The sequence below is a fragment of the Coloeus monedula genome (genome assembly GCF_965178545.1).
Source record: "Coloeus monedula genome assembly, chromosome: 4".
Lineage (NCBI taxonomy): Eukaryota > Metazoa > Chordata > Aves > Passeriformes > Corvidae > Coloeus > Coloeus monedula.
In genome coordinates, this window is record NC_138784.1 from 70734392 (window position 1) to 70759414 (window position 25023).

At 39.3% G+C, this 25023-nt stretch overlaps 1 protein-coding gene across 7 annotated transcripts in view; it reads right to left on the reverse strand.

Moving 5' to 3' along the window:
• Nucleotides 1-488: 488 nt before the first annotated feature.
• Nucleotides 489-25023, reverse strand: part of CELF2 (CUGBP Elav-like family member 2) — a 378834-nt gene continuing 354299 nt past the window's right edge. For 3 of the 7 annotated variants that reach the window (XM_082279906.1, XM_082279908.1, XM_082279912.1), the window contains 5 exons: nt 24762-24881; nt 17912-18109; nt 14958-15101; nt 9503-9674; nt 489-8207 (listed from right to left, as the gene is read on the reverse strand). In XM_082279906.1, the coding sequence (XP_082136032.1) occupies nt 9547-9674; nt 14958-15101; nt 17912-18109; nt 24762-24881 (590 nt within the window). In that variant the 3' untranslated portion in view covers nt 489-8207; nt 9503-9546. Of the gene's footprint in view, nt 8208-9502; nt 9675-14957; nt 15102-17911; nt 18110-24749; nt 24882-25023 lie in introns of all 7 variants that reach the window. The other 4 variants (XM_082279909.1, XM_082279911.1, XM_082279907.1 and 1 more) reach the window with 2 other exon arrangements.

A 25023-nucleotide genomic window follows, 5' to 3' on the forward strand; every position in this document is an offset into this window, starting at 1 on the left:
TATCAACAGGGGCAAATGATTCAGAAAATGACTGCAACTTTCCAGTTCCCTTTAATGGAAAAAAAAAGGAAGTCTGCTAATGAGGAAAATCAGAGGGAATACAAATATGAGCTAATCACTGTGGTTACTTAATATTTGTGTTACATCAGCAGCCCTCGAAAACCAGGGCAGGGTTCTCACCTGAGCTCGGTGCTGATGTGGGATGGACAAGACCATCCTGCTGCCCACCAAGGCCAATCTTCCCTGTGACCTCTCTGGTGGAACAGTACTTTTGGCTTACAAGGCTGACGCACCCGGCCACTAGATGTTGAGCTCAGTAACATTTACTAAATATGCATGAATAGAACGATACAAGCAGCAGATAGATTTCCACAATTTAATTTTTTTTTTCAGATAATATAATGGCATATGAAAAGTGAGGCAGTAATGCAGTTCAAAAGAAAAAAAGAAAGCAACCCCTCTCCCTCCCCTCCCCTCATTCTCCTGGATCTTTCTGCCAAAGGCTGACATTATTGAAAGTTTGATAAATACAAGAATTATGGGCATTTCCATAAAAATCAGATTGTTTAAAATCTACAATTTTGTGGCAAATGTACAGCCATTGAAGGAATAATTTTTTTCAGCATACTCAACAGTTTTACCTATTCGATTCCCATTTAGTTCATGGGTTTTGATGTGAAAACGATTTTTTAAAGAGAAGGCTCAGATACAGGAAATGTACAGTAAGCCACACATCTTCCCCAAAAAGATGCTTTGACCTCCAGTGTGGAATCTGTGGCATTTTGAGCATATGGGTTTTAATTTTTTACTCTAAACCTATCTAGAATCAGGAGGAAAAAAAGTCATATACCAAAAAGTACAGTATTGTATTGTTTTATGGCATTTTCTGATTCACATAGCTATTTTTTGATTTTAGTGCAAAATGAAGCTCATCTGTTTATGCAATACAGAAAGAGATAAAAATTTCTGCATTTTAGAATCTTTTGTTGCAAGTCACTGAATGGCAAGACTTTTTCTCCCCACAGATTTCAGAAAGCCTAATTTTCAAAGTCTCCATTATTAATTAAATATCAAGCGAATTAGTTAACATTTGCCTGGGCATGGTTAAAGACCATGCACCCAGGAAGATTTCATATAACAAAAAGTGCCCAACCCTAGAAACATTTCTTTTTTCCATTTAATGCTCATAAAATTTTACAGACAACAGAATCCTTTCTTAAGCTTTATTTAAGAAATCGAATACTATTATAGTTCAATATATATAAGACACATCCAGTATTGTGTTCCTGATAGCAAGTGCATAGATTTTGTTAAGATATCATTTTTATATTTAATTTTTTTTATTTGTTACTCAGTAGCACGTTTCATGATCACACGAAGGGATATTCCCAGTGATTTTGCTAAGAGCATGAGAGAAAAAACAGAACACAGCAAAGTAGTGAAACTACAACAGAGATGAGGAACAAAAACGATCAGGCAAACTATCAGTACAGTCGATTCCTGATAAGTGAATAATCTGATTGCTTGGTCACAATGCTTTATTCACTTATCAGGAATGATTCACACTACATTTTGTTAAAATGTTTTCCTTAGCCTAATACCTAAGAGTCACACTGGGCAAAGGCACACACACTCTGGCAGGCTATTCTTTAATCAGCAAGTCTTGTGACAGTTTGGTAATTTCCCATGGCGATACACATATAGCTAACAAAGAGACATTTTGCTAACACTGCAAGGTGCCTTACATAATTGAAATTAAAAGCATGTGTTTAAGCAGGACAAACTGTTCAGCTGCATTGCTTTAAGGAACTCATTTTTCCCCCACTGCTGAAATTAAAAAAGAAAGAAAGAAAGAAAACCCTGTATCTTTCAGCCCTGAGTATTTAAAAGAAACCTAACTGCAGTATAAGTCTTTTTTTTTTCAGCTGTATTTTTGGAAGAAAAGACCCTTCACAAAGCTCTAGTTTCTTTCCTAAGACCAAGTTTGGAGGAAAAAAAAGAGAAAAGTAAAAAAGAAAATACCCACAGCAAGCTAAAAAAACCCAAAGAGCAATTCTGATTCATCCATCATGCAAGTCAAGACTTACTTAATTGAATCCACTGGTGTCAAAATTATCCAAATCGAGATGAGAAAATCTAGAGGTGTCAAAGACCCAAGATATAGTCTGACCATCGGGTTCTGCTTTCCTGCCTCGGCTTTCTGCTACAGGCTCCCATGGTTTTAGATTAAACCTAGAGCTGTTTGGACCCCTGACAACAGACCCTGTGGGACGGCACTGGAGCTTGCTGGGGGCTCCAGACTCATCACTTGTTTGCTTCTCATGGAAACAGAAAAGTGAAAAAAAGAAAAAAAAAAAATTTAGAAAAATAGATTGAGCAGTAACAACCAGGCCAACTCACAAGCCACCAGAAAATTTCAAAACTCTTCCAAACGCAGGAACCAACATTGCTGCTGACACCACACGGATACACCCAGTGCGCCAGGACCTTGTCGGACGGTATTGATGGGGCTGTGTGTGTGTGTGTGTGTGAGCCAAAGCCAGAGCGCCAGAAAGACCAGGGGAGAGGAGACAAGAGGGAGGAGTGTCGTTTGGGTCTCATAAGAGCACTTTTAAGTGGTCTTTGATTCCTGAGCATTACAGAAAGTGGGACAAAGGAAAGGGATGGGGGCGTATGGCTTGAATTCCAGAGAGCACTCGCCAGTGCTTCTCTCTCCTCCTTAGGTTTGGTTTGCTTGGTTTTGTTTTGTTTTTTTTTTTCCCCCTCTCCAGATTGTAGGCTTAGTATCTGCGATCAGAGGAGAGAAGAGACTTTCTGTAAACCAGAACAACATAGATTTTTCTTTTGCAGCTTTTATTTCATCGTGGTAGACACCGGTTGGGGGAGAGCAGAGAGATTCTTGTGAGGAGGAAAAAATTATAGGAAATGAAAGAATAAAAAAGTGAAGAGCCAACTGTAAAAAATAATGAGAAAAAAGTGCTATGGTATTTCTTTAGTCCCTTTTGAGATTTGTGTAATACTATCAGCCAATGCTGAGAATGATCTGCTTTGTAAGCCCACAGCAAAAATATCACCCATTGGAACAATGGGGGATCTTTTTCCATCATTTATTTCTCCTTCTTTTTATTTTTATCTTTTTTTTTTTTTTTTTTTTTTTTACTTCCACTGGCTTTAGTAGAAAGTTTTCCTGTGCTCACTTGGATTTTGTTATATTTTTAAAAGAATTATATGTATAACTGCACATAACAAGCTTGATCACCTGGTAGGATTTTGCAGGCTCTCCCAGCCCTAGTTAAGACGTGATTAGTTTCTAGGGAGAGTTTGAGTAACGCCATATGCCATCAGATTACTGTGCAGTTTGGAAGAAATCCCAAGGCTATATCCTCCTCTTCTTGAATGTTTCATATGCTTCTGTGAAGTAGTGGCAGAGTATTATTTTTTTTTTAACAACTAGGAAGAAATGATCTCCATAATCCACACTTTCCAGACTGACTGAAATGTCACAGCAAAAAAAAAAAAAATCTTTTCCGGTGGCTTCTGTGTGTTTGTGTGCAGAAGGTTTTGCAGTTTGAAGGCTAACAAAAACTACCTTCAATAGGACTTTGCAGGAAACTCATTTAAAATGATTCCTGCTCCAAGAGATTATCCAAGTGATAAGGCATGACTAGGGGGAGGAAGAGAGGAAAAAAAAAAAATCAAAGAAACCAGAACATGTCTAAAATGTACAAATCCTCTTTTGCCCCCCAATCAGCTATTCACTTAGGTGGAATCGACTGTATCTTTTGTACACAACCAACAAATAGAGAAAAAAAAAAACAGGCACGTGAAACAGTGAGGTGTGCAGATGTATTACCAACACAGAATGACCACCAACAATACAACACACAAAGTAGAGAGACAAGTATTAGGAAAATGGTTTAATATTGGAGACAGAAGCAAAAAACTGCATCACACAATAACATACGTTACAAAAATAAGTCTGACTGTTTCAACTACACGGTTATGTTCACAATGAGGACAGAAGAATCAGAAAAAACTCTGATCTAAACAGCAAAAAAGCAAACCCCTAACGTTTTAACTAATACATTTATCCACGCAAAGTGACCGAGTACTCCTAATTCTAATTACCTTATTGTGTAACTGCACGATACAGAATAAAAAGTGAAACTTACCGCTTTTGTTAAGACAAAATTCTAAACACTAGATATAAGCAAAGGGAAAAAAAGAAATCAAGCCAAAGTTTTGAATTCTCGAAACAAAACCAACTCTCTTTCTACCATCCAGAAATCAAACTTGAAAATCAGTCATGATCGAGGGGGCCCACGAGAGTAAGCCACAAAAATTTCCATTTGTTTTTTAATCTCCAGTATAAAAAGTTCCACTGGTACAAAATGCATAAGTACAATCAAGTTGTAGAAATAGGAAAGCCTGCTTTTTTTTTTTTGCTTTTTTTTGTTCTTTTTTTTTTTTTGGCTCAAATTCCATCAAACAACAAAATCCAAATGCATCAATAAAACAGAAACAATACTCAAATGGTCTTACAGTTTCCACTAGATTGCATTAACTTTGGCTTTTCTCAGACAATAGTTAAAAACTAGTTTGTAATTCTAAACAAAATGATAGTATTATTAATCTACAAACAACAATTCCCACAGCACGAAAAAAACACAAATACATAGGTTTGTTTTTTTTTTTTTTTTGTATGACATTATCCAAAAAGGTAATGAAACTACAGGATATTTTTTTCCTTTTGTTAATTAGCACTTAAGATAATAAAAACAGAAACAGTAAAATGATTTCAGAGTAGCACAAGCCAAGGAACTGTAACCCCTATGGTGAAAGAAAGATGAACTTGTTACTCCTTTGAGGACTGCCATTTCATTGCAATTAGCTAATTTGTTTGAAAAAACAACTAGTCTAGTCTTTTGATTAGAATTTTGTAAAGCAATTTCCCTTGTTTTACTTCCTCTCTTATTAGGCCCTTGCACCCTTGCAGCTTTTTCCTTTCATTATTTTGAAAGAGAACTGGTAGATAATTTGCCTCCCAGGAGGCATATGTTTGGGTTTTTGGTTTTGTATTTGAATTTTATTTATTTATTTATTTATTTATTTATTTATTTATTTTCCCAGAGATGGACACTTTTTCTAAGCAATGACTCATCTCAGTTGACTGGAAGTACAGAAACATTGCTCCTCTCCCACTGCTAAGCCAATGTCCCGTGGAGTAATTCAGGGCAGCCTGGTGCCGAGTTACACTGCCCAAGGACCAGAGGCATCACTGCTCTAACTGGACTGGAAAACCCAGAGGACACACCAGGGCATCTACAAAAGCTTTGGAAATTTAGACGGTGGGTACAATGAGAAAAATTAGTGAAACAGTCTCTAAACAATCCAAATGATGATCTCATATTATATATATATATGTACATATATATAATATAACGTACGTGAGATGATACTTTGAATACGCACAATTGCTGCAAGTAGTACAAAATAGCCCTCAAAGGGTGTAGGAAGGCCCCAGCAGTAGTAAAAACATGAGAAAAGTATAGATCATTTATTTATAAGTGCATGTGCTATAAGAAGGAAACTTTTTTTGCATCACTAGAGGCTAGTCCTTTCCATCCCAGGGCTCTACATAAAGAAGCATTTAAGTTGGGGATGAGAGACAAGAGTGCACCAGCTGATGTTGCTTATATAGGGCTTAATTTTTAATTTTAGGTGGCTTCAGATATAACCAGATAGAACTAGGAAGTGGAAGAAGGTATGGCACTTTATGACCTGTAGCAGTTACTGCTGCTCACACACATTGGATTGGCAATGAATTCTCTAAACCGGTGGCAAAGAACCGAATTGGGTTGTTGGTCACTGTTTGTGCGGTAGAAACGCAACCTAATCAGACTTACAAGGCAGTGAAAAGGGCTACCAGCATTTCTTTTCTGGTTCCTTACAAAGAGCTTCCTCCAGCAAACACCCACATCAGTCACACAGATATTCCCATGGACCACTGGTACGAGTAAAGTTACTCCTCTCTGTACGAGTGTCTGCAGGAGTAAGCCAATATATTGCCGTGACAAATAATGGCAAATAACACCAAACATTACAGTGTATGTAAACTTTATCCATAAAAAGTAGTTTAACTGCAGTGCACACTGAATTTTCACCCAGGAAGATCTAGTGCATCTGATTTAAGCAAAAGTTCATTTATTTAAATTACAAAAATATTATTAATCTTTTTTATTTTTTTTCTCCTCAAGATTTTCAAATGGTGGATTGACCGCTCCTGGCTGGGAGTGGCTCACACAATAGATAATTAAAGAATTGTTTTCTTTTTCTTTTATTAATACTGAATAGCATATTCCAGCAGCATATTAAAAGCTCTTTAAGAAAAGACAAAATCCCCAAAATCTAAAAAGGAAAACCACAAGTTAATTACGGTTTTAAATAATTTTAGTTATAGATACAGAAGAAATTTAGACAGCAGTAAAATATTTTTGTCCTTCAGATCTGCCCTGTGCATTGTTCTGATTTCAACCATGTATTAAATAAACCACAAAAAACTAAGTATATATATATTTATAGATATAGATATATATATAAAAATAAACAGCAAAATGGTGAATGTATAAAAGGTATTAACACTCAAGACAGCTCTGGGTGGAAAGGGTTAAAAGTTCAAAACTTTCTCACCTTAGAGGTTTCCATACAATATGAAGAAAATACATAGTGAGGTTTGCTTTCACAGCATTGATGTGTGCAGAGTGGTTAAAAAAGTGAAACATGGGCACTTATACAATGTTTTACAAAAAACATCAAAGAGAAATAACAAACAATAACAATTTCAGGCAACAAGACCACAGGATAGCAAGTTAACAAACTTTTTAACCTCTTTTTTTCTTTAAATATTAGGGATTTATACAAAACACATAATAAAATACCCATGTTATCAAATTACTTCACACAAGAAACACACTGAAGCTCTAGGAAGAAAGTACCTTTGGAATTTGGCACTATAGTTTCACTGATTTTTTTTTCTTTAAAAGAAAAACCGATCACATTTTGCTGAACACAAACACACCTAAATTGTTCACAATAAAAAAATGACATCAATGCGTCACAAGCCAACACAAACTTATTCTGGAATATTTTTTCATTTTCACATGAAATTTTTTTTTTAAGCAAACAACTTTTTTTTGTGTTTTTTTTTTTGAATCTTCTTTTTGTTCTTGTTGTTCAAGTAAACCAATTTTAAACTTGTCTTTTTATAAACATAGAACACTTAAGACCATAAGACTCATGATGAAACCACAACTTAATTCACAGAAGCACCAACGTAACACATTTTACAGTAACCTTTCTTCTGTACATTGAAACAGTATAAAATATAGGTAATTTCATGTGCATTAAACCATGGATTGTCTAACTGTGAGTCAGTTCAGCAAAAGGTGACACAAGTAGGTAGCATTTGCCCTAAAACAGGGTAAATATTTTCTTATACTAATCTACAAAAAGTGGTTCTATATATATACTTTAATGAGAAAGTGAGCCACCTAAAATGGCCTTATCAAAAAACTTTACACTGCCTGAAAAATGTAAAAACTATTACAGACCTCTAGAGACTTAAAATCAGACAGTTTTATTTCTCAAACTGTTTTGGAAGTAGTCTGTTAGAAACCAACATTCTGTGCCTCTGGACACATATTGCTATTGTCACCAGTGACCAGGCAGAATGCCAATCCCTGTATAATACTTTCAAGTCTGTTTTTTTTTTTTATTTTTTTTTTACGAAATGAAAAAAAACCAACCAAGAAAAAAAAACCCAAAACAAACAAACAAAAAAACCCAAACAAAACAAAAACTCCAAGGAAAGAAGAAAACCAAAAACCAAAACAAAAAAAAACAAAAAAGGAAAGAAAGAAAAAACATTTTGCCACAGGTTGTTTTTAAATCCTATCATTAATTTATCTAATAATAAATTTCAGTCTTGCATGAATGCAGCAATGTTTTTTCACATTGACTTCCCAGAATTCATAGCTAGATGAGGTCACATGCAAATTTCAAAGGTCAAACTAGGTCAGTAGGAGAACCAAATATGATGTGAGGTCAGAAAGACATCAGAAACAATGACGGGACGATGAAACTTTTTTTTTTTTGAGACGCCACAGGGACATGCTAGGCAAACGATGGGCTAACGGGCATGGAGATGTCTAGGGAAAAAACAAGGAAGAGGAAAAAAAGTTACACAGAATCTATGCAGCACAAACAAAATCACTTTTATGGGTGCAGGAGAAAACTAATGCAAATCTTTTATCAGTAGAGCCTATGAGCCGTTCACATAATTTGCATTAACTTACAATACTTGTCAACAAGAACACAATGGAAACCCAAAAGAATCCATCTGAAAGGAGTCAGAGAGAATGGATTCCTCTTTGGGAAGAAAAGAGAGGAAAGAACCAGTTTCTACAAATGTAACAGAAAGGTACAGGGAGAGGGGGGGAAACAGGGTCAGACAACTGAACTTTAAACTAGGTAATGGAAACTACGAACAAAATAACCAGACAAATACAAACAAGAGGATAAAAGCATGAACTGTAAAGGGTGGAGGGTTCAACAGTGAAAAAGCGCCCATTCTTGGCACAATTACTCTAGAGACTACTTCAAAGGATCTAGCTAGCATAGAGAGCTGCTCTTTAGGTATCCAATAAGTTAACAATAGGCAATAAATAAATTCCATTATTTCTGAGGCAGTAAAAATTTTGTATAAAAATAGAAATGCTTTTTACAAATAAAATTTACAGGCCTGTGGCTTTCTTTTTTTTTATTATTATTAAATTTATCTCTCAAGAAACATCAAGTATTGTCACTCATTTTATTTTATTTTTTTTTATTTTAAACCCTGTAGCTTTAGAAACAGATCTCTAAATCTTTTTTACATTAATCCTTTCCAAAAAAACAAGAACTTAAAAAAAAAATGAAATATAAAGACGACCAGTGTAAAATCAGACTAATATATAACAATACATTGATTTGAACCGAAAAAAAATCAGATCTTCTCAAAAAACAAGTTGATGTAGTGGAAAGACTTGTTTCAATTTTTGTTGCAAAATAAGTGCTTCAACTGGCATGAGGCCATTTTGTTTAACCTATAAACTGCTGGTGCCACCCTGGTAAAATACGATCCATCCATTGAAAACAACTTTTATTGTGTGCTAATGGCACCAGGGTTCACAGAGTTAAATTGCACATTTTTTTGTGTGTGTGTGTGCTGTTTGGAATTTCAAGACGTTTGTTTTTGTTTCAAAAAGGAGATAAATTATGCTGCAAAACAAAATACAGTAACACAACTCAGTAATTACTTGGCAAGGAAATGGGAGCCAAGTGTAATAAGGACAAGTGGGGAGATGGAAGTGGTAACTGTAAAAATAACTGTCTCTTGGTGAAGGTTGGCTCTATGTTCTTTCTTAACCCCCCTGCAGAGGACAGGTTTGCTCATGGGACTTACCCTAAGAAAGCTAAAATAAGAGCAGTAAGCATCTGGGGTTAAGATCAGTAAGGTTTGCTGTCATTTTTGGAGCGTTTCAGCTGAACCTTCAAGCGTTTCATGCCAATCTGAAAGCCGTTCATAGCCTGGATAGCAGCTTGTGCAGAGACTGGATTGTCATAGCTAACAAAACCTGCAAGACACAGAACAGAGGCGGGAGAGAAAGTCAGCTCTAGGTTAGAACAAATGTCAGAAGGCATTTTGTTAGAATTTTATGATTGCTATTTATTCGACACATTTACCTCGCTTTCAATTAGTTCTTTGATCACATTTCATATCCCCTTTCCTCTCCTGTTTCCTTTTGCCTTCCTCTTTACCGTCATAATATTTCTTTACTAGCTGGGATGCAGTTGGCCAGTTTTGGTGCAATGCAGTTTCCATTCTGTTATTTATCTACCTACCTTAGAGACTGAAGATATTTATTACTGTGACACTTTTCAGTGTAATTTCTACATACCTCCCACTCTATTAGGAAGTGCTATTTAGGCCAGTCTGCAAAAGGGAAGTGAAAACAGCAAGCCTGGTTACAGAATCAACCCCCAAACTGCTTAAACCCACTGGCAGACCTGGGTGTGAGTTCATGTGTGCTATGGAACACTCATCTCCTTGAACTTGGCCTAGGACAGTTTCAACATTAATATTTTGTAATTTTACAGCTCCTTCCAGTTCAAGATCTCAGGGTACCCTCGTGTTAGTTAATTCAGTCTCTTGGTCCTAAAGGGGTACACGAACATCAAAATTAAGCAGTATCATAGAGACAATGGCAGGGCTTGATGAGAACTCCAGGTCTTCTGCTCCTCGGTTGTGAGCACTAACTAGGAGGATAATGCTTGCTTGGGTAATTCAGAATGGCTGGCCTGGCTCAGATTTCTTTTCCCTGGGAGACTGAAAATGTTCTGTTCATAATATACTCGAATCTCCCTGATTCTGGAAGCTCAAAGTTCATTTTCATATTTGGGCCTCCCACTTGTAATTGCAAAGCTTGCCTAACTGCTGCTCTGCCTCAGCTCGGGCTAATTATTACTGTACTCAGCCTGCTGTTATGCATCTGCTTTGAAATGCTCCCTCTTCTTTCCACTTGAATTTGCCTTAACATGTATCCCTTCACTCTCCTAAAGCATGGATGCCACACACTTTGTCTTCAGTCATAACACACAGGCTTCTTAGTTCTTCTTCACCAACCAGCTTTATTCATTTGTGCTTAGTGTCTGTATACTTTTTGGACTCATAACCTCTTTTTACCATTACTTTAACCTATCCTTTTCTGGTTCTTGCACTGCAACCCTCTTCCAGTTGCAGTTTCAGAGTGTTATTACACCTTCCCCACTGAAAAAAATCCTCCCCCCTTATCAAGGTATCCTTGTCTAGCTGCTCTCCTTCGTAGACCATCCCCGTGGCTTCGCCTTAAATCAACTTCACCAAACTATTTAAGTTAAGACTCTTCTCTGACAACTCAGGCTAAGTTCTGTTCCTTCCACTCAAAACCACCTCTCACTTAAATCTCAGCAGACCTTCTCCTGGCCAAAGCCAATATGCTCTCTCCATTTTGTTCTGTGGTTGGTTATTTGTTACCATCTTAAGGGATAATAAATGTTCCTCCATACCTTCCTTGGTTTTAGTAACTTGTCACTTCCTCACTTTCTCCCCTAGAGATCATTCCCCCTTAGTTATTGCCAAATCCATCCTTCCTTCCTTCCTTCCTTCCTTCCTTCCTTCCTTCCTTCCTTCCTTCCTTCCTTCCTTCCTTCCTTCCTTCCTTCCTTCCTTCCTTCCTTCCTTCCTTCCTTCCTTCCTTCCTTCCTTCCTTCCTTCCTTCCTTCCTTCCTTCCTTCCTTCCTTCCTTCCTTCCTTCCTTCCTTCCTTCCTTCCTTCCTTCCTCCCTCCCTCCCTCCCTCCCTCCCTCCCTCCCTCCCTCCCTCCCTCCCTTCCTCTCTTCCTCCCATAGTAGATCCTGTCTGTTCACATGACTCCAATCATTATCTTAGGTCTACTTCTTGTAGATCTTGTAGACAAGAGCATTATCTTGTGTCTCCTTCTATCAGCTCTAGGATTCCCTCAGGGATAGAAAAGGGAGCTACCACGAACTGGAAGGCAGCTGTAGCACTGTCCAGGCAAATGCTCCGCAGCTGAGATGTAGTTACCCCTACCTACCTTGACAATTCAGCATTTCCCTCTACAGCTTCCCTGAGCTTCACTTTATTGTCCTAAGTGCATTCAGAACAGTCTACTGCTATGAACTGCTCATCACTGTAGTTCCTTTCCTTCTTACCTAATTTTACCCACCTGGAAGTTAAGCAAGTGATCTAAACTGGTCACTTAGATGGCACCTGTGGATGGTGAATGAAGAGAAGGAAGCACACCCAGAGGTGGCTTTTCCACCCATCATCCATGTCACCAAATTAGACACCTCCAATGATGGTAGAAGGACAATTAGCTCAGGCTGTGCTTACCTTACCTTCCAGGGAGGTGAGACCAGTTACCTCATTCTGTATCTCTTTAACAGCTTCCTTGACTCAGACAGCAATTCAAAGATATAACCTCTGTGCTGCATCGCTGGAATCAGCCCCTATCATTCAATTGTTATTCTGATTCACAATTTGTCTCTTTACACTGAATGCAATACCTACATTAGCTTGTTACGCTCTCATCTTCTTCCTTATTGATAACCTTCATTTATAAATCTTACTGAGGAATCTGGCATTTCTTCTCTTTATTTGTATTTTTCTGATTGGACCCATTCATCACTTTTTGTCTGAATTTTAAACCACAGGTTACATGAGGTTGGGATGATGTTTCTTATCAATTCTCAACCCTGTCAAGACAATTCTGATTTTTGTTTTAGATCTTTGGGTATCTCTATAATCAGGATAAATATTTTTAATCATTTGAGTAGCAATTTTGCTGTAAGGCCAGCTGCATTTCTGCACTGATGTAACTGGGTCCCCCCTCCTCTGCCTTACTTTTACATACCTAATTTTTCTTATTCTAAGGTTTATGAAAGGCAAGAGATAAGCTTGAAGACTGAAACCCTTTGTCTGCTGAATCAACTAAAGCTCATGGAGCCCATGAGAACTCGTGGAAGAGCACTTCCAGATGTAAACAGACTGTCCTGTCATCCTCATCACCCTTTAATACTTCGAGCATTCATTTTGGGTTGGACAAGAAAAGAAAACATGCCAAAGTCCTTTTTTTTTACAAAGAAAAGGAATTTTTCATTTTGAGAAGCAGTTTTACATAGAGATTCATCACTGTATATCACTGCCTTGTGACTCACTCAGAATGAACTTTCCCTTCCTATGTCTGCCAGTGGACAGACTTGGACAATTTTTATACTTTTTGGATGTTCAGCATGTTCTCCTCTGTAATTTGACTTCCTCCTTCTTTGGGCAGGAGATTGGAAACTCCAGAGTGGGAAGCCCTAAGCATGCGCAAACTATTACTATTACTATGACTATTACTATTACTATTGGCAAAAAGACCAAACCAACAACTAAAAAACCCAAACCCGAACTGTACCATTAATGATTAACTGACCATTAATGATTCAGCAGAGAAATGGGTTCTTCAGCAGCACTATTGTCCTAGGTTTTGGGTGGGAGGACAGAGAAAATAATAAAGCTTTTTGAAACACAAATATGGCACCGAAACAACAAATAGACGATTCTTGCTAATAAAGCTGAGGAGGTACATACAGACTATGCCAGTACATTAAGCTAGCAGGACTAATTCTGGCTTTGCCTGTGATTTGCAACATCATGAAGTAGTCATCCACCGAATCAGAAAACTCAGCTTCATCTGCCACTTCTACTTTTTATTTTTAAAGCAGAGCTCCCTCCCTGGATGCAGTGTATCTGGGAAGGAAGAATGAGAAATGGAAATAGCTGCCTAAAACTAAAAATACAGAGGATTCCTCCATCGATTGGGTATTGACACCTCCATTTTCCCTCAAAGAAGATAACCTTGGTGCATCACTCTAAGTTAGGCAATGGTGTCCCACAAACCCAGGCAAATGTGTAAGAAGGTAATCAAAGAGTAAAAGAAAATGCACAAAATGCAAGTGAGGGAAATGAGCTGATTTGAATTGAGCCACCTGCCCAAACTAATTTACATTCTTTCAGCAGTCACCACAATTGCTGCATTTCGATTAATGTAGCTTGATTTGACATTTCATCAAGATTCCTGGAGACCTCAACAACGATTTTGTAACCCCAACACACTAACAGAACTGGCTCCAGATCAATGGGGAGTCCATTTCAACTCCGCTTTTCAAATTTGCAGGAGCCTCAGGGACTGCTTTAACCCATTGTAGAAACAGGCTGGACTATACAGGTCTAGATATGAATACTTTTTTGTTAAGCCCAAAGAGGTGAATGCTTCAAAAATGAACTGAAAGACTGTGGGAAAATGCAGAAAGAATGTCACATTCTCTCTATGAACTGAATCAACTTTCTAAGTGTACTATCCAATCCTCTTTTGTCATATATACAGTTGCATTCCTTTACTCTGGGAAAGAATTGCCACTTTTAAGGAAGCACCAATATTTTATGTCAACCCTTATAAAACTCATGTTTAAGAGATTCTTTCCTCCTCCTAGAACCAACCCGTGTCTTGTATAAGACCATAATTATTAGAACAACGTTTTAAAAGTTTGCCACTCACTTACATTCTCTGCTCCATTTCATCAAAGCACTGAACTGGTGCATCTCTGCTATTCCAAAGACATCAGCCTTCTTAATCTACCCGAAAACTATTTTTATACCAACATATCATCTCCTCCTCTGCTGTGATCTAATTTTCTGACAGCTCAAAGTATTCTCTGGGAAACTTGACACCGATCTTGTGAGGCTCCCTTCATCTCTGCCCTAAGGTAAGGGAGATGCCACCTTCCATAACACACTGGAACCCATCCACAACAGCTGGAGCTGCATATCTAGACATCAACTGTCTGCAAAATATTCTGAACTACGTGTACACACCATTCAGTCACTAATTGCAAAATCTTGTACTTAATTCAGAAGAAAGAAATTCCTGTAATGTAGAAGTAATGGGTTAAACATAGAGCTTTTTAAAGTGGCTCAGCTATACAATAGAGAATAATTAGGTATCCATAATAAGGCAATTTAATAGTATACTAAATGACATTCCCCCACATAGGGCATAATTAGTTTCATGTACTTGACACATTCATGCGAGATGTCAGACTGGAAGATTATTATTGTTTTTTTTTCATATCCAATTTTTAGTTAGAAGTAGTTTGTCTGTGTATCTTCCTGCTCATTTGAGAATTAACCGTCCATTATTTTTGGAATGAGTTTCCAGTATGACATTTCTCACATTGCTGTTAATTTTCTTTCCTGGCCCCTTTTCAGTACAGTGCATGTGGTTTTTACTATTTGATTTATTAAATTTGACATACCAAAGCACTTGCTCAAATTGGTCTGTTTGTCAATGAAGACTTTAGCAGAGATAACATTTCCAAAAGGCATGAACATCTGCAGAATGTCCTGGTCTCCAAACTCCTGGGGGAGGTGGTAAATAAAGAGGTTTGCCCCTTCTGGACCTTTAGGAAAATAAAATAAATAAATAAAAAAAAGGAAGTATGAAAACAGCTATTACAAGTGCTACATTTAATCTGTTTTTCCATAATACTTACTGAAGCTGATGGTCAGAAAGCATTTCACTTTCCAACTTTGAAGGAACAAAAGCAAGTGGATCATCAAAGCAGCACAGCTGAAATGCAGCTCTTTAGAGCATCCCATCTTGAAAAGTATTTACTTTGAGAAGTGTTTATTTCATAACTCTACTACAGAAGTAATTAAATTCATTCTATTTCTTCAATTTACATGAGTGTCTTTCAGTATAATTAGGGGTAGGAAAGCAGGTACAAAATGTATTGGCTCTCAAAATACTCCAAGAACTCCACAAGGAGTCCTCTGCTGCTTCCAACACCTGCATGAGTTTGTCAGTTTAATTCCAGTTGCAGGAACTTATGGAAATGGATTGAGGTGAGCTCAGATTTGAGTACCACAGATTTAAACTCAAAGGGCAAAAAAATGATGGAGATAGGAATAAAAATAATAAGACAAAGCACACCTTGTGACTTGGAAGTCAGTGAAGTCAGCGAGAAAAAGACATTCAGAATTAAATTTGTACTGACTCATTTCAAAACGAGCTTTTTTTTTTTTTTTTAAATATTAACTCCCCATAGAAAGCTCTGTCTCCTGGAAGAAGCTTTGTAAAGTAAGTCTTTTAAAATAGATCGAAATTAAGTAGTTGGGTTGAAATTAAAGTGGCTTTACACTAAGTTCAGTTTGCAAAGAAAGGTGTAAACTCAAAGGTGCTTTGAATATTTTTCTTACAGACAAAATTTGAGATATGTATTATTAAAGTTGTAGGTTAAAACATGCATCCTAGCACTAATAGGTTAATTTTTTCCCCTAGCTCAATTCCGCCTTTACAGCAACACACTGGAAATGAACAATGGATGCCAGGAAGAGTGTGATATATGATGGAGCCAGACATCGCCTTCCCATGCAGGCTCCAGCAGCATAAGTGGTACACAAATGGAACAAGCATTTCTGCTAAAAACACACCTAGAATAGCCTGATTAAGTACTCCCTTGCTTAATGGAACATAAGCGTGCCTCAGATGTGATGTCCTTGGTTTCTGGACAGGAAGAGGAAAGCGCTCATCAGATTTACAGAGTTCCTTCTGCAACAGAGCCTCACCTCTCCCACACAGAATCAGGCTGGCTGCTCTGAAGCAAAAGGTAGCAAAGTTTGCCCAAAAGGAGGGGATAAATGAATTAGGTTAAAAAAAAAAAAAAAAAAATGGGGAGGAGGGGGGAAAAATAGATGAAAAAAACTTGTGACCTGGAACTTTTTTCTCCTTGCCACGAGTAAACTATCATTTTCAGCAAACAATATTCTTTAAAAGTAGGGAAAAAATACTAAATAATATTTAAGAACATATGCACAAGGCAGTTCATTGTGCTTCAGCATTTAATATTTATACAGCATTTTTCTCTGGTACTTGTTTGTCCTCAACCACTCCAGACTCTTCACCGTTCCATCAGAAATCATGGTAAGAGACAAAACATTGCTGTTGGTATTCAGTAGTGGAATTCACTCAATTGAACTTAACCGCTTACTAACAGATACAAGATATATAACAAAAATACTGTATTTTAAAAAGGATGATGCCAATTCATAAAAATAAAAAATAAACCTAAAGCTGATTTGAATGCTTCTGAACAGGAAAAAAATTAAATAGTTAGAAAAAAAATCTCTCCTTAGAAAAAAACCCTCTCCTTCACTATGTATCTTGCAATGACACCGAAACAACAATTTTTTTCTGGTGTCAAATAGTCTATTGTCACTGAGCAAAAGGCCTGAGGTGAACGATAAATGCAGAAAACAAAAAAATATGGAAAAAAGATTTTAAAAAATCCCCCTTTCATTTTAAATAATCTAAGCTGTTAGCAGCAAATGAAGAAAAGACTTCAGAGAAAATATACATTTTAACTCCAGTGTCCCTATACAATAACCAATTGGAGGAATGCCAAATTTGTCTTCCTAGGAAACACATCCCATAACAGTAGCAGATACCATTTCAAAAGAGGATAAAAAAGATTTCTCTTGAGGATATTATACTAGGTTTATTTCCAAAGCTGATCCTTGGCAAGAACAGTAGTGACAACATAGATACAGTCTTAGAAAGCATGCAGTATTTTCCTGTCTTTGTAGAATTAGCTGGAAATTAGGATGAGAGAAAGCAATGAAAAGAGAAGCAACCCCCCAAAAAAACCTGGGAAGTATGAAGGGGAACGGAAGAGGGGAAAAGGGTAACCTCCTTTTCCCTAAACACCTTGTAATTAGTATTCATTTATTCTTAGCAATAACTTCCTGATGTTTATTTGCTGTTGGTGTGGGGAGAGGGGGGGCAATCATTCACTTAGCTGCTTCCCCACAAGACCCACAATTAAGCAAAGAACCACTCAAAGTGAAAACGGATCTTGTCATTAGCTCAAAACCTTAAACTTAATCAGATTAACTCCACTATGACAGAAAATGGAAATCAGAAGACAAAATTGCATCCACAGAGGGATGATTTTTGTTAGCAGCACCTTTTTATATGGGAGTTGGTAAATGCTTTTCTATAAGGAAGGATGGGTGGCAAAGTATAACTTGAAGGACAGATGGTTGAAAAGTGAAACACATTAGAGGTTAAAGAAGGTGACAGTGCTAAGCAGGAGAAAACTGGAGGAAAAAGAAATCACAGATTAGACTGCTCGAGGCCTTCCACGAAGCCTCCATGAGGAAGCGGACGCATGGCACCGCTTGGCCTGGGCTTGCCGGCGAGGGCGCTTACCTTCCTTCTGGCTGCCCGCGGCGCTCTGCTGCTGCAGCAAGCTCTGGCTGTAGAGGGTGGGCAGCGCGGCGGCCGCGTACTGCTGGATTCCTGAGTAGGCCTGGGTGAGCGCATCCATCGTGCCGGCCGTGCCGTTCGTCAGGCCTGTTGCGCCGAGTCCTCCGTTCAGGGCCGCCATACCTGAGAGCATTTGAGCAACTTTACAAAAAACCCAACAATAGAGAAAAGAAATTGCACTTGTTCATTAGTGCTTTCCGAAAGTTGTTGGTATTATACGACACTGACAACGACAGCAGTGCATGCAGCTCGGCACTTCACCAAATGGGACTGAGGACAAAGAAACACGACTTTGGCATCAGGATCACTTCAGCACAAGGGTTGCACAGTCAAATGGACTCGCATGCAGCCTGCTACTGGCAAGTACTACAGCTCCGCACTCCTGAGAGCCTCTCTGCTCGTCCTCCTTGACACCTGTGCTTCTGCTGTGAGTGTCTGAGGCTGGCAGTGTGGGACCTATTTGACCAGTATCCTTGCGAGCTGGCCACTGGCAAAAGCAGTCTGTGAGGAAACCCACTCTCTCTGACCAGGGTCTTCAGCATGACCACACCATATCAGAAGTGTTTTGCTTATACAGAGTGAGCAGAGAACCCTGATTAACTGCATTTTATAACAGGTCTTTTTCAACCTAAATGATTCTATAATAACTCTCTGTACAATTACAGGCTTTGTCCCTTAGGCTGTGGTAGAAAGATGGACTGCGATGCTCCTTGCTTCCACCCTCCTCCTCTAGTCTCTCCAGTCACTCCACAAGAGATGAACAGCAGCACATCCAGAGTGACTAAAAATACTTCATCCGGACATCTTTCATGAAGAAACAAAAGCATTTGTTTCTAGCAACGTTTTTCTTCACACGGGAAGCAGAGTCACTTTTTTTTAAGTTACAGCAATTCTACATCCTGATAAGTAACAGAGTAATTTAACTGGGATGGCTGTTAAAGAGGAAATTTCAGATGGGATTGCTAGCTGTGCAGAAAATGGCATCCCTCATCCATGCAAAGAGTGTTGTCTGCATAAGGAGTTGTACTACTCTGATTCGATGGTGGACAAACTCCCGAGTTACAGCTTCCCTCCATTGCTTCTATTTCTCAGCATGGCTCCTACATGAGTTATGTTGAAGTTAACAGTGCTAGCATGTCTTTCAGACATTCCAAAAAAGTAAATTTTCTGCTGGAAGTTGAAAGCATGGCAGGGTTCAGAGCCCTGTTCATCTTCCACATGCCCAGCTTGTGTCAACCTGAGCAGTGACAGCCCATCAGGACTGAGAGTCAGGCCATGTTTTCTGCACAATTAGCTATCCCAGTTCCCCAGTTTCCAGGTGAACAGCTCACAAACAACTTAAAGGGCTTAATCAGGCCCCTCAAGGTACAGAAGACAAGTCACTAGAAAAATGGGGGAGGCACCCGGAATCACCAGCAATCATTTCTTAGACATTGTGTAATGTTTTGATTGGTAAAATGGTGGGTAAAGATGTGACTGCTGGTGTCATATTAACACCCCAAAGCAACAGTAAAGAGGAGAGGGCTTAATTTCGGAGCAATAATAAGGGTTGGTATGTAAATTGTGGAAAAGTGGGGAATTTAAGCAGAGTACACTTTATAGTAAACTAATAATGAAATCTATTAGACTGGGAAACAATCTTCGAGGAAGATGGCAGAAACCTTATCACATGAGTAATTTAGAAATAGGAAGAATACTGCAGGGAATTATCCAGCATTGACAGAGGAGGATAAAGATGATGACCCCAGTATCCTTCCACCTCTTATGTAGATTTGAAAAGCCTATTCCTATGAGTCTCCAATAATCAGGACAATCGTTCAAGTGGCACCTTTTAGGCTCCACCAGGGTCTGTGCCAATTAAGAGAATTGTACTGCATAAATTATACCTTTTGATCTTACTATAATTTGTGTGACTAAACACTTGACAGAGATGTGATATTCTTAGCCTTTCCTTAATAAAATGTCTCACTCTGAAGACTTCTCTTTCGCCTCCACCCCACTTCAGAGCATTGCTGTACCCTGATGGGAGGTACTGGCTGCCACTGCTTTGAACAAAAATCTCTGTCAGAGCTCAACAGACCTGAGTATTTCTTGTATAATGGTTCCATTATAAAACTATATTGGGTTTGTGTGGTAGTGGGGGCGATACAGGGGTGGTTTCTGTGAGAAGCTGCTGGAAGCCTCCCCTGTGTCCTACAGAGCCAATGCCAGATGGACCCATCACTGCCCAAGGCTGAGCCCATCAGTGACAGTGCTAGCACCTCTGGGGTAACATGGTTAAGAAGGAGAAAAAACCCTGTGCAATGGCAACTGCAGCTAGAGAAGAGAGGAGTGAGAATGTGTGAGAGAAACAGCTCTGCAGACACCAAAGTCAGTGGAGAAGGAGGGGCAGGAGCTGCTCCAGGCACCGGAGATGAGATTCCCCTGCAGCCCCTGGTGCAGCCCACAATGAGGCAGCTGTGCCCTGCAGCACATGGGGGTCCATGGGGAGCAGAGATCCACCTGCAGCTCCTGGAGGAGCCCACACCAGAGCATGTGGATGCCCAAAGAAGGCTGTGACCCCATGGGAAAGCAGTGCTCCTGGCAGGACCTGTGGAGACATGATGGCACTGGAGTAGGTTTGCTGTCAATACTTGTTGCCCTGTGGGGGACCCACTCTGGAGCAGCCTGTTCCTGAAGGAAACACTATGGAACAGACGCACACTGGAGCAATTCGTGCAGTGCTGCAGCCTGTGGAAAGGGATCCACATTGAAGGACCTGGTGAAGAACTCCCTCCTGTGGGAGGGACCCCATGCTGGAGCCGAGGAACAGCGTGAGGAGTTCAACCCTGAGGAGGAAGGAGCTGCAGGAACAATGTGTGATGAACTGACTGCAACCCCCATTCCCCTCCTCCTGCACCAGTGGGGAACAGGAGGTGGAGAATTCAGGAATAAAGTTAAGCCTGGAGGAAGGTAGGAGTGGGGAGAAGGTGTTTCTAAGATTTGGTTTCATTTCTCATTATTCTACTCTGATTTGATTGGTAATGAATTAATTTGCTCAAGTCAGGAGTGTTCTGTCTGTGATGGTAGCTGGTAAGTGATCTCTCCTTGCCCTTACCTCAACTCACAAGCCTTAAGTTGTATTTTCTCTCCCCTACCCAGTTCAGGAGGGGGAGTGATAGAGTGGCATTCAAAATATTATAATAACATGAATAATAATAACAACAAAAACAATATCAATAATAATTTTTATAATAAAGGATGTATAATATACAATATATTATATATTAGATATTACTACTACTACTAATTTGATCCTGAGGCTGACCTTAGTCTGCTCTGATGTTTTTGAACTTAGGTTTGTCACTGCTTGCATGGGTGTACACACCGGACTGGTTAAAGTAAAGGCTCCTGATAAAGCAGCTTTTTATTAGAGTGTTGAAATAACTTGATCACAGAGGTAGCATTCGGATACCATGTTGTCTTTCGTGAGTCATCGGCCTATTAGATAAACATGCTTTGTGTTGCAGTGGGCAGCATCCTCCCCCTCCTTTCCCCTGGAATCAATAGCACCTTCCCACCAAGTGATTCCAGATCAGCCATCAGCCACACAAGCCGGCCCACGGCACTGCTCCTGGGAAGGGCACAGCTACTGCTGCCACAGCCCACGTGTGGCATACACCTCCCTCCCGAGCAAAACAGAGCTGCAGAAAGCACCTGACGCTTTCTCTGTTCTTACATTTTTATGAAATCTGCAAGGCCCAGCTGCTGTTACACATCTTTGCCATCTCTTTATTATCTCTAGCAATGCACCTCAGTCTCACACTGAACTCTGGTCCCTTCCTCCCTTCTGTGAAATAACCTTTTGGAGCCTCTCATCTATGGCCTTCTACTTTTCTGGGTGTCTCTACATAATACAGAAGCAACAAAGCTTGGCAAGTCTAAAGGTTTCTCAAAGTGCTTTTCAAGCACCTTCAAATCTGTCATGAATAGTTTTATCTCTGTTTTACAGATGTAAATAAGGGGACAGAAAGGCTAAGTGACTGCCCTGGGGTCACACACAAATATTGTGTCATAGCTGTCCAGTATCCTGAAATTATGGTCTTCCTTCATAATTGCAAAGAATAGCTTCCTTCCTCTTCAGTAATTTTTCCTCAATTCATTTCTTTTTGTTACTTAGAATTCTTAAATTTACATGCTCAAAGCAGACAGTCTAATGTTTTAGCATTTAAAGTTTTAGGTGCTTCAAGAACAACCAAGAGAAGACTGAATCCCCACACTTAGGTACAATTGCTGCCAAAACCTTGGAGACAGTTAAACTTACCATGCTCCACTTTATTTAAGGCCTCCAGACATCTTTTTAAAATGCTTCTCTCTACAATGACGGCACTATCAGCCTCCATAGTCCAGCTTCTTTTCACAGACCCAGACAAGATGGAGAAAACAGATGAAAGTCTTCTACTGAGCTCAGCATGGAAGACATTCTCCATGTGATTCTCACATGCAGAGACATGGCTTAGGCAAAAGAGCATCTCTTTGAACCTCTATTTAAATCAATGCCCAAGCCCAGTTCCACCTTCTGATTAATTTTTGGGTTAAGCTCTGCTTGACTTGTGCTTTGGATTTTCTAATTCCCCAATTAGAAGGATGTCCCTCAATTCCCAGTTTGCTGCACAGTTACTTCAGGAATGTCCATGTCCAGTGAATAGTTTTTACTAGCCTGCTTATGACCATGGCATAAGCCATGTCAGCATGAAACATCAGACTTACTAAATGTGAGGTTTCCCAAAGGCAATCTCCCAGGTGGGTTTGAGTGTGAATAACTGAATCAGACATGGTCATCATGAAAAACCTCAGTCTGTCATTAAAATAGACAGGGGAAATTATTGTAATTTGAGTAAAGCTTCACTATCATCAGCATCATGAATACCAGAAAGTGATGATCAGTATCACCCTTTTGAGAGAAACAAGTGTCCTAATGCTGAGCTGTGTCATGGGGAAGCAGTTTCCCCTCTTTAGCTCTCTCTCATGTATGCATATACATAGACAGACATACCCACGCACATTTTGTAAGCACTATACACATATCCATAAAAACATCCATGAAGAAGATTTGGGATTGCAATCACTGTCAGTACAAGTCCATGGAAGCAATGGTAACTTAAAGCAAACTGAAATTTGGTACCAGATTGTGAATACATCATTAATACTTCAAATGACACATGCAGATAAGTTTCCACAGACATCACCTCAAAATACTTGCTGAGAAAATGTAAACTCTTTGCTTGCAGCCTAGCAAGGAGTGCTAAAAGGAGTGCAACAGAGGGGCTCCCACGCAAAGAGCTCACAGGATTCACTCTTGCTTGGTCTTGATGAAGGGGTACATTATGTTGGAGTGCTCCAGTGTGTCTGGGTTCTTAGTACTTGTGGGAGGGGAGGAGTGGGATGCCATAGTTTGCTCTTGACAATATGACCTTTTATAAACCAACTGAAGCACGATGACTGTTAATCAGAAAGGACATTTAATGATGTCTTACTCATGACAGGGTTGATCTCTTACTACAAGAGCTCATGAGAGGAGAGGAGGTAAGTTAGCTTTCCATGCATGCCATGTCCAGTGGCTTGCTTTGACACTAATGGAATAATAAGAAAGGAAACTAACATTTGCCATTTTGGGACCTAATACTCACTTTTCCGCAGCTGTCCTTGAGCTGTATTTACAAAGAGGTTGTTTTGTATGAAATGCACATGTCCTTGCCAGAAGCAAGTCCTGTTTTACACGAGACCCCATGCAACCATTCAACATTCTACATGGACATCCATAAGCCCCCTTCCTTCCCAGCTCCCAACAATGCCAACCAGAGATCACAGAACAAAAGGATTGTGTGAGCAGCCAAGTAACAGTGACAGAAAGGACATCATGCAGAGCATCAGAGTGAGCAAGAGATACTGAGGAGGACATCCATTCCTGAGGGTGCATTATGATGGGTCATGGACTGGCAATGACCAAATAGATTCCTTGCATTGCAAAAGGAAATGCAAGGAGCAACAGCAGCTAAAGAAAAAAAAGAAGAAGGGGGGAAAAATGCAGCTGGGCAAATCTTTTCGATTACAGGCAAAGGTGAAGTCATCATAGCAGAAACAATTTAAAAAAAAAATCCTTCTTCTTCAAGAAAATCTTCACCAAGGCTAAGAGCAAGGAAGAATATTCTAACAACTACTGGCATCTACTTAGCTGGAGATGTCAGGGTTTGTTAAGATGTCATAGGATAGGTGTGTGTGCTCTGACTTTACAGGTGACTGACTGCATGTTCTCCTATACTTGCCAATTAAAAGCCAAAGACTTGCCTTCATTTTTAAAGCATGTTGCTCTCAAGTCAATTAGATAATTCTTACAGACGTTTTAAAGGACTGCCTCCATGGCAAACATCTTTCTTTGCACTACTTTTCTGAGTGAGGTTTTGTACAATGGGGTGATACACCTGTTGTCAGACTCCCTCAATGAAAATGGAGCCTCTCCTATAACCTAGACAACCCAAAGCCCTGGTGACAATTCTTTTACCTTCTATATGTGTTGCAAGAAGAGGAGTCTTTATGCAGGGACCCAAGGAAATTCACTTTGCAGAGCAAACTGTGTGAAACTAAAGGACTCCAGGACTACGTATGTACCATGAATGGAACTGGATCAACATGACCCCCTTATTTGGTGTAGAGATTAAAAATCATATTATCACTTTACAATTGATAGTTTTTGTGGCATGATTATTGGGGAAGGCTGTCCACCACAGCAATAAATACTCACTGTTTACGGTACCTGCTAGTGCATTAATATTATTCAGTCCAACAGTGGCTCCAGCCAGTCCTTGGAGAGTACCCAGAGAAGTCAAAGAATTCATGGCCGCACCAGCTGTGGAATTAGCAGTTGATGCAGCCACTGAAAGGAAAAAGAAAACAAAGCAAAATTGAGGCCATAGTTTGTTTATTTTACTTAATCACAGAACGGCTTACAATAATGCAGACCACAACAGGGCTACTTGCAAGGAGAAGGAAAAAAGAAAATGAGACCAACAAGACCA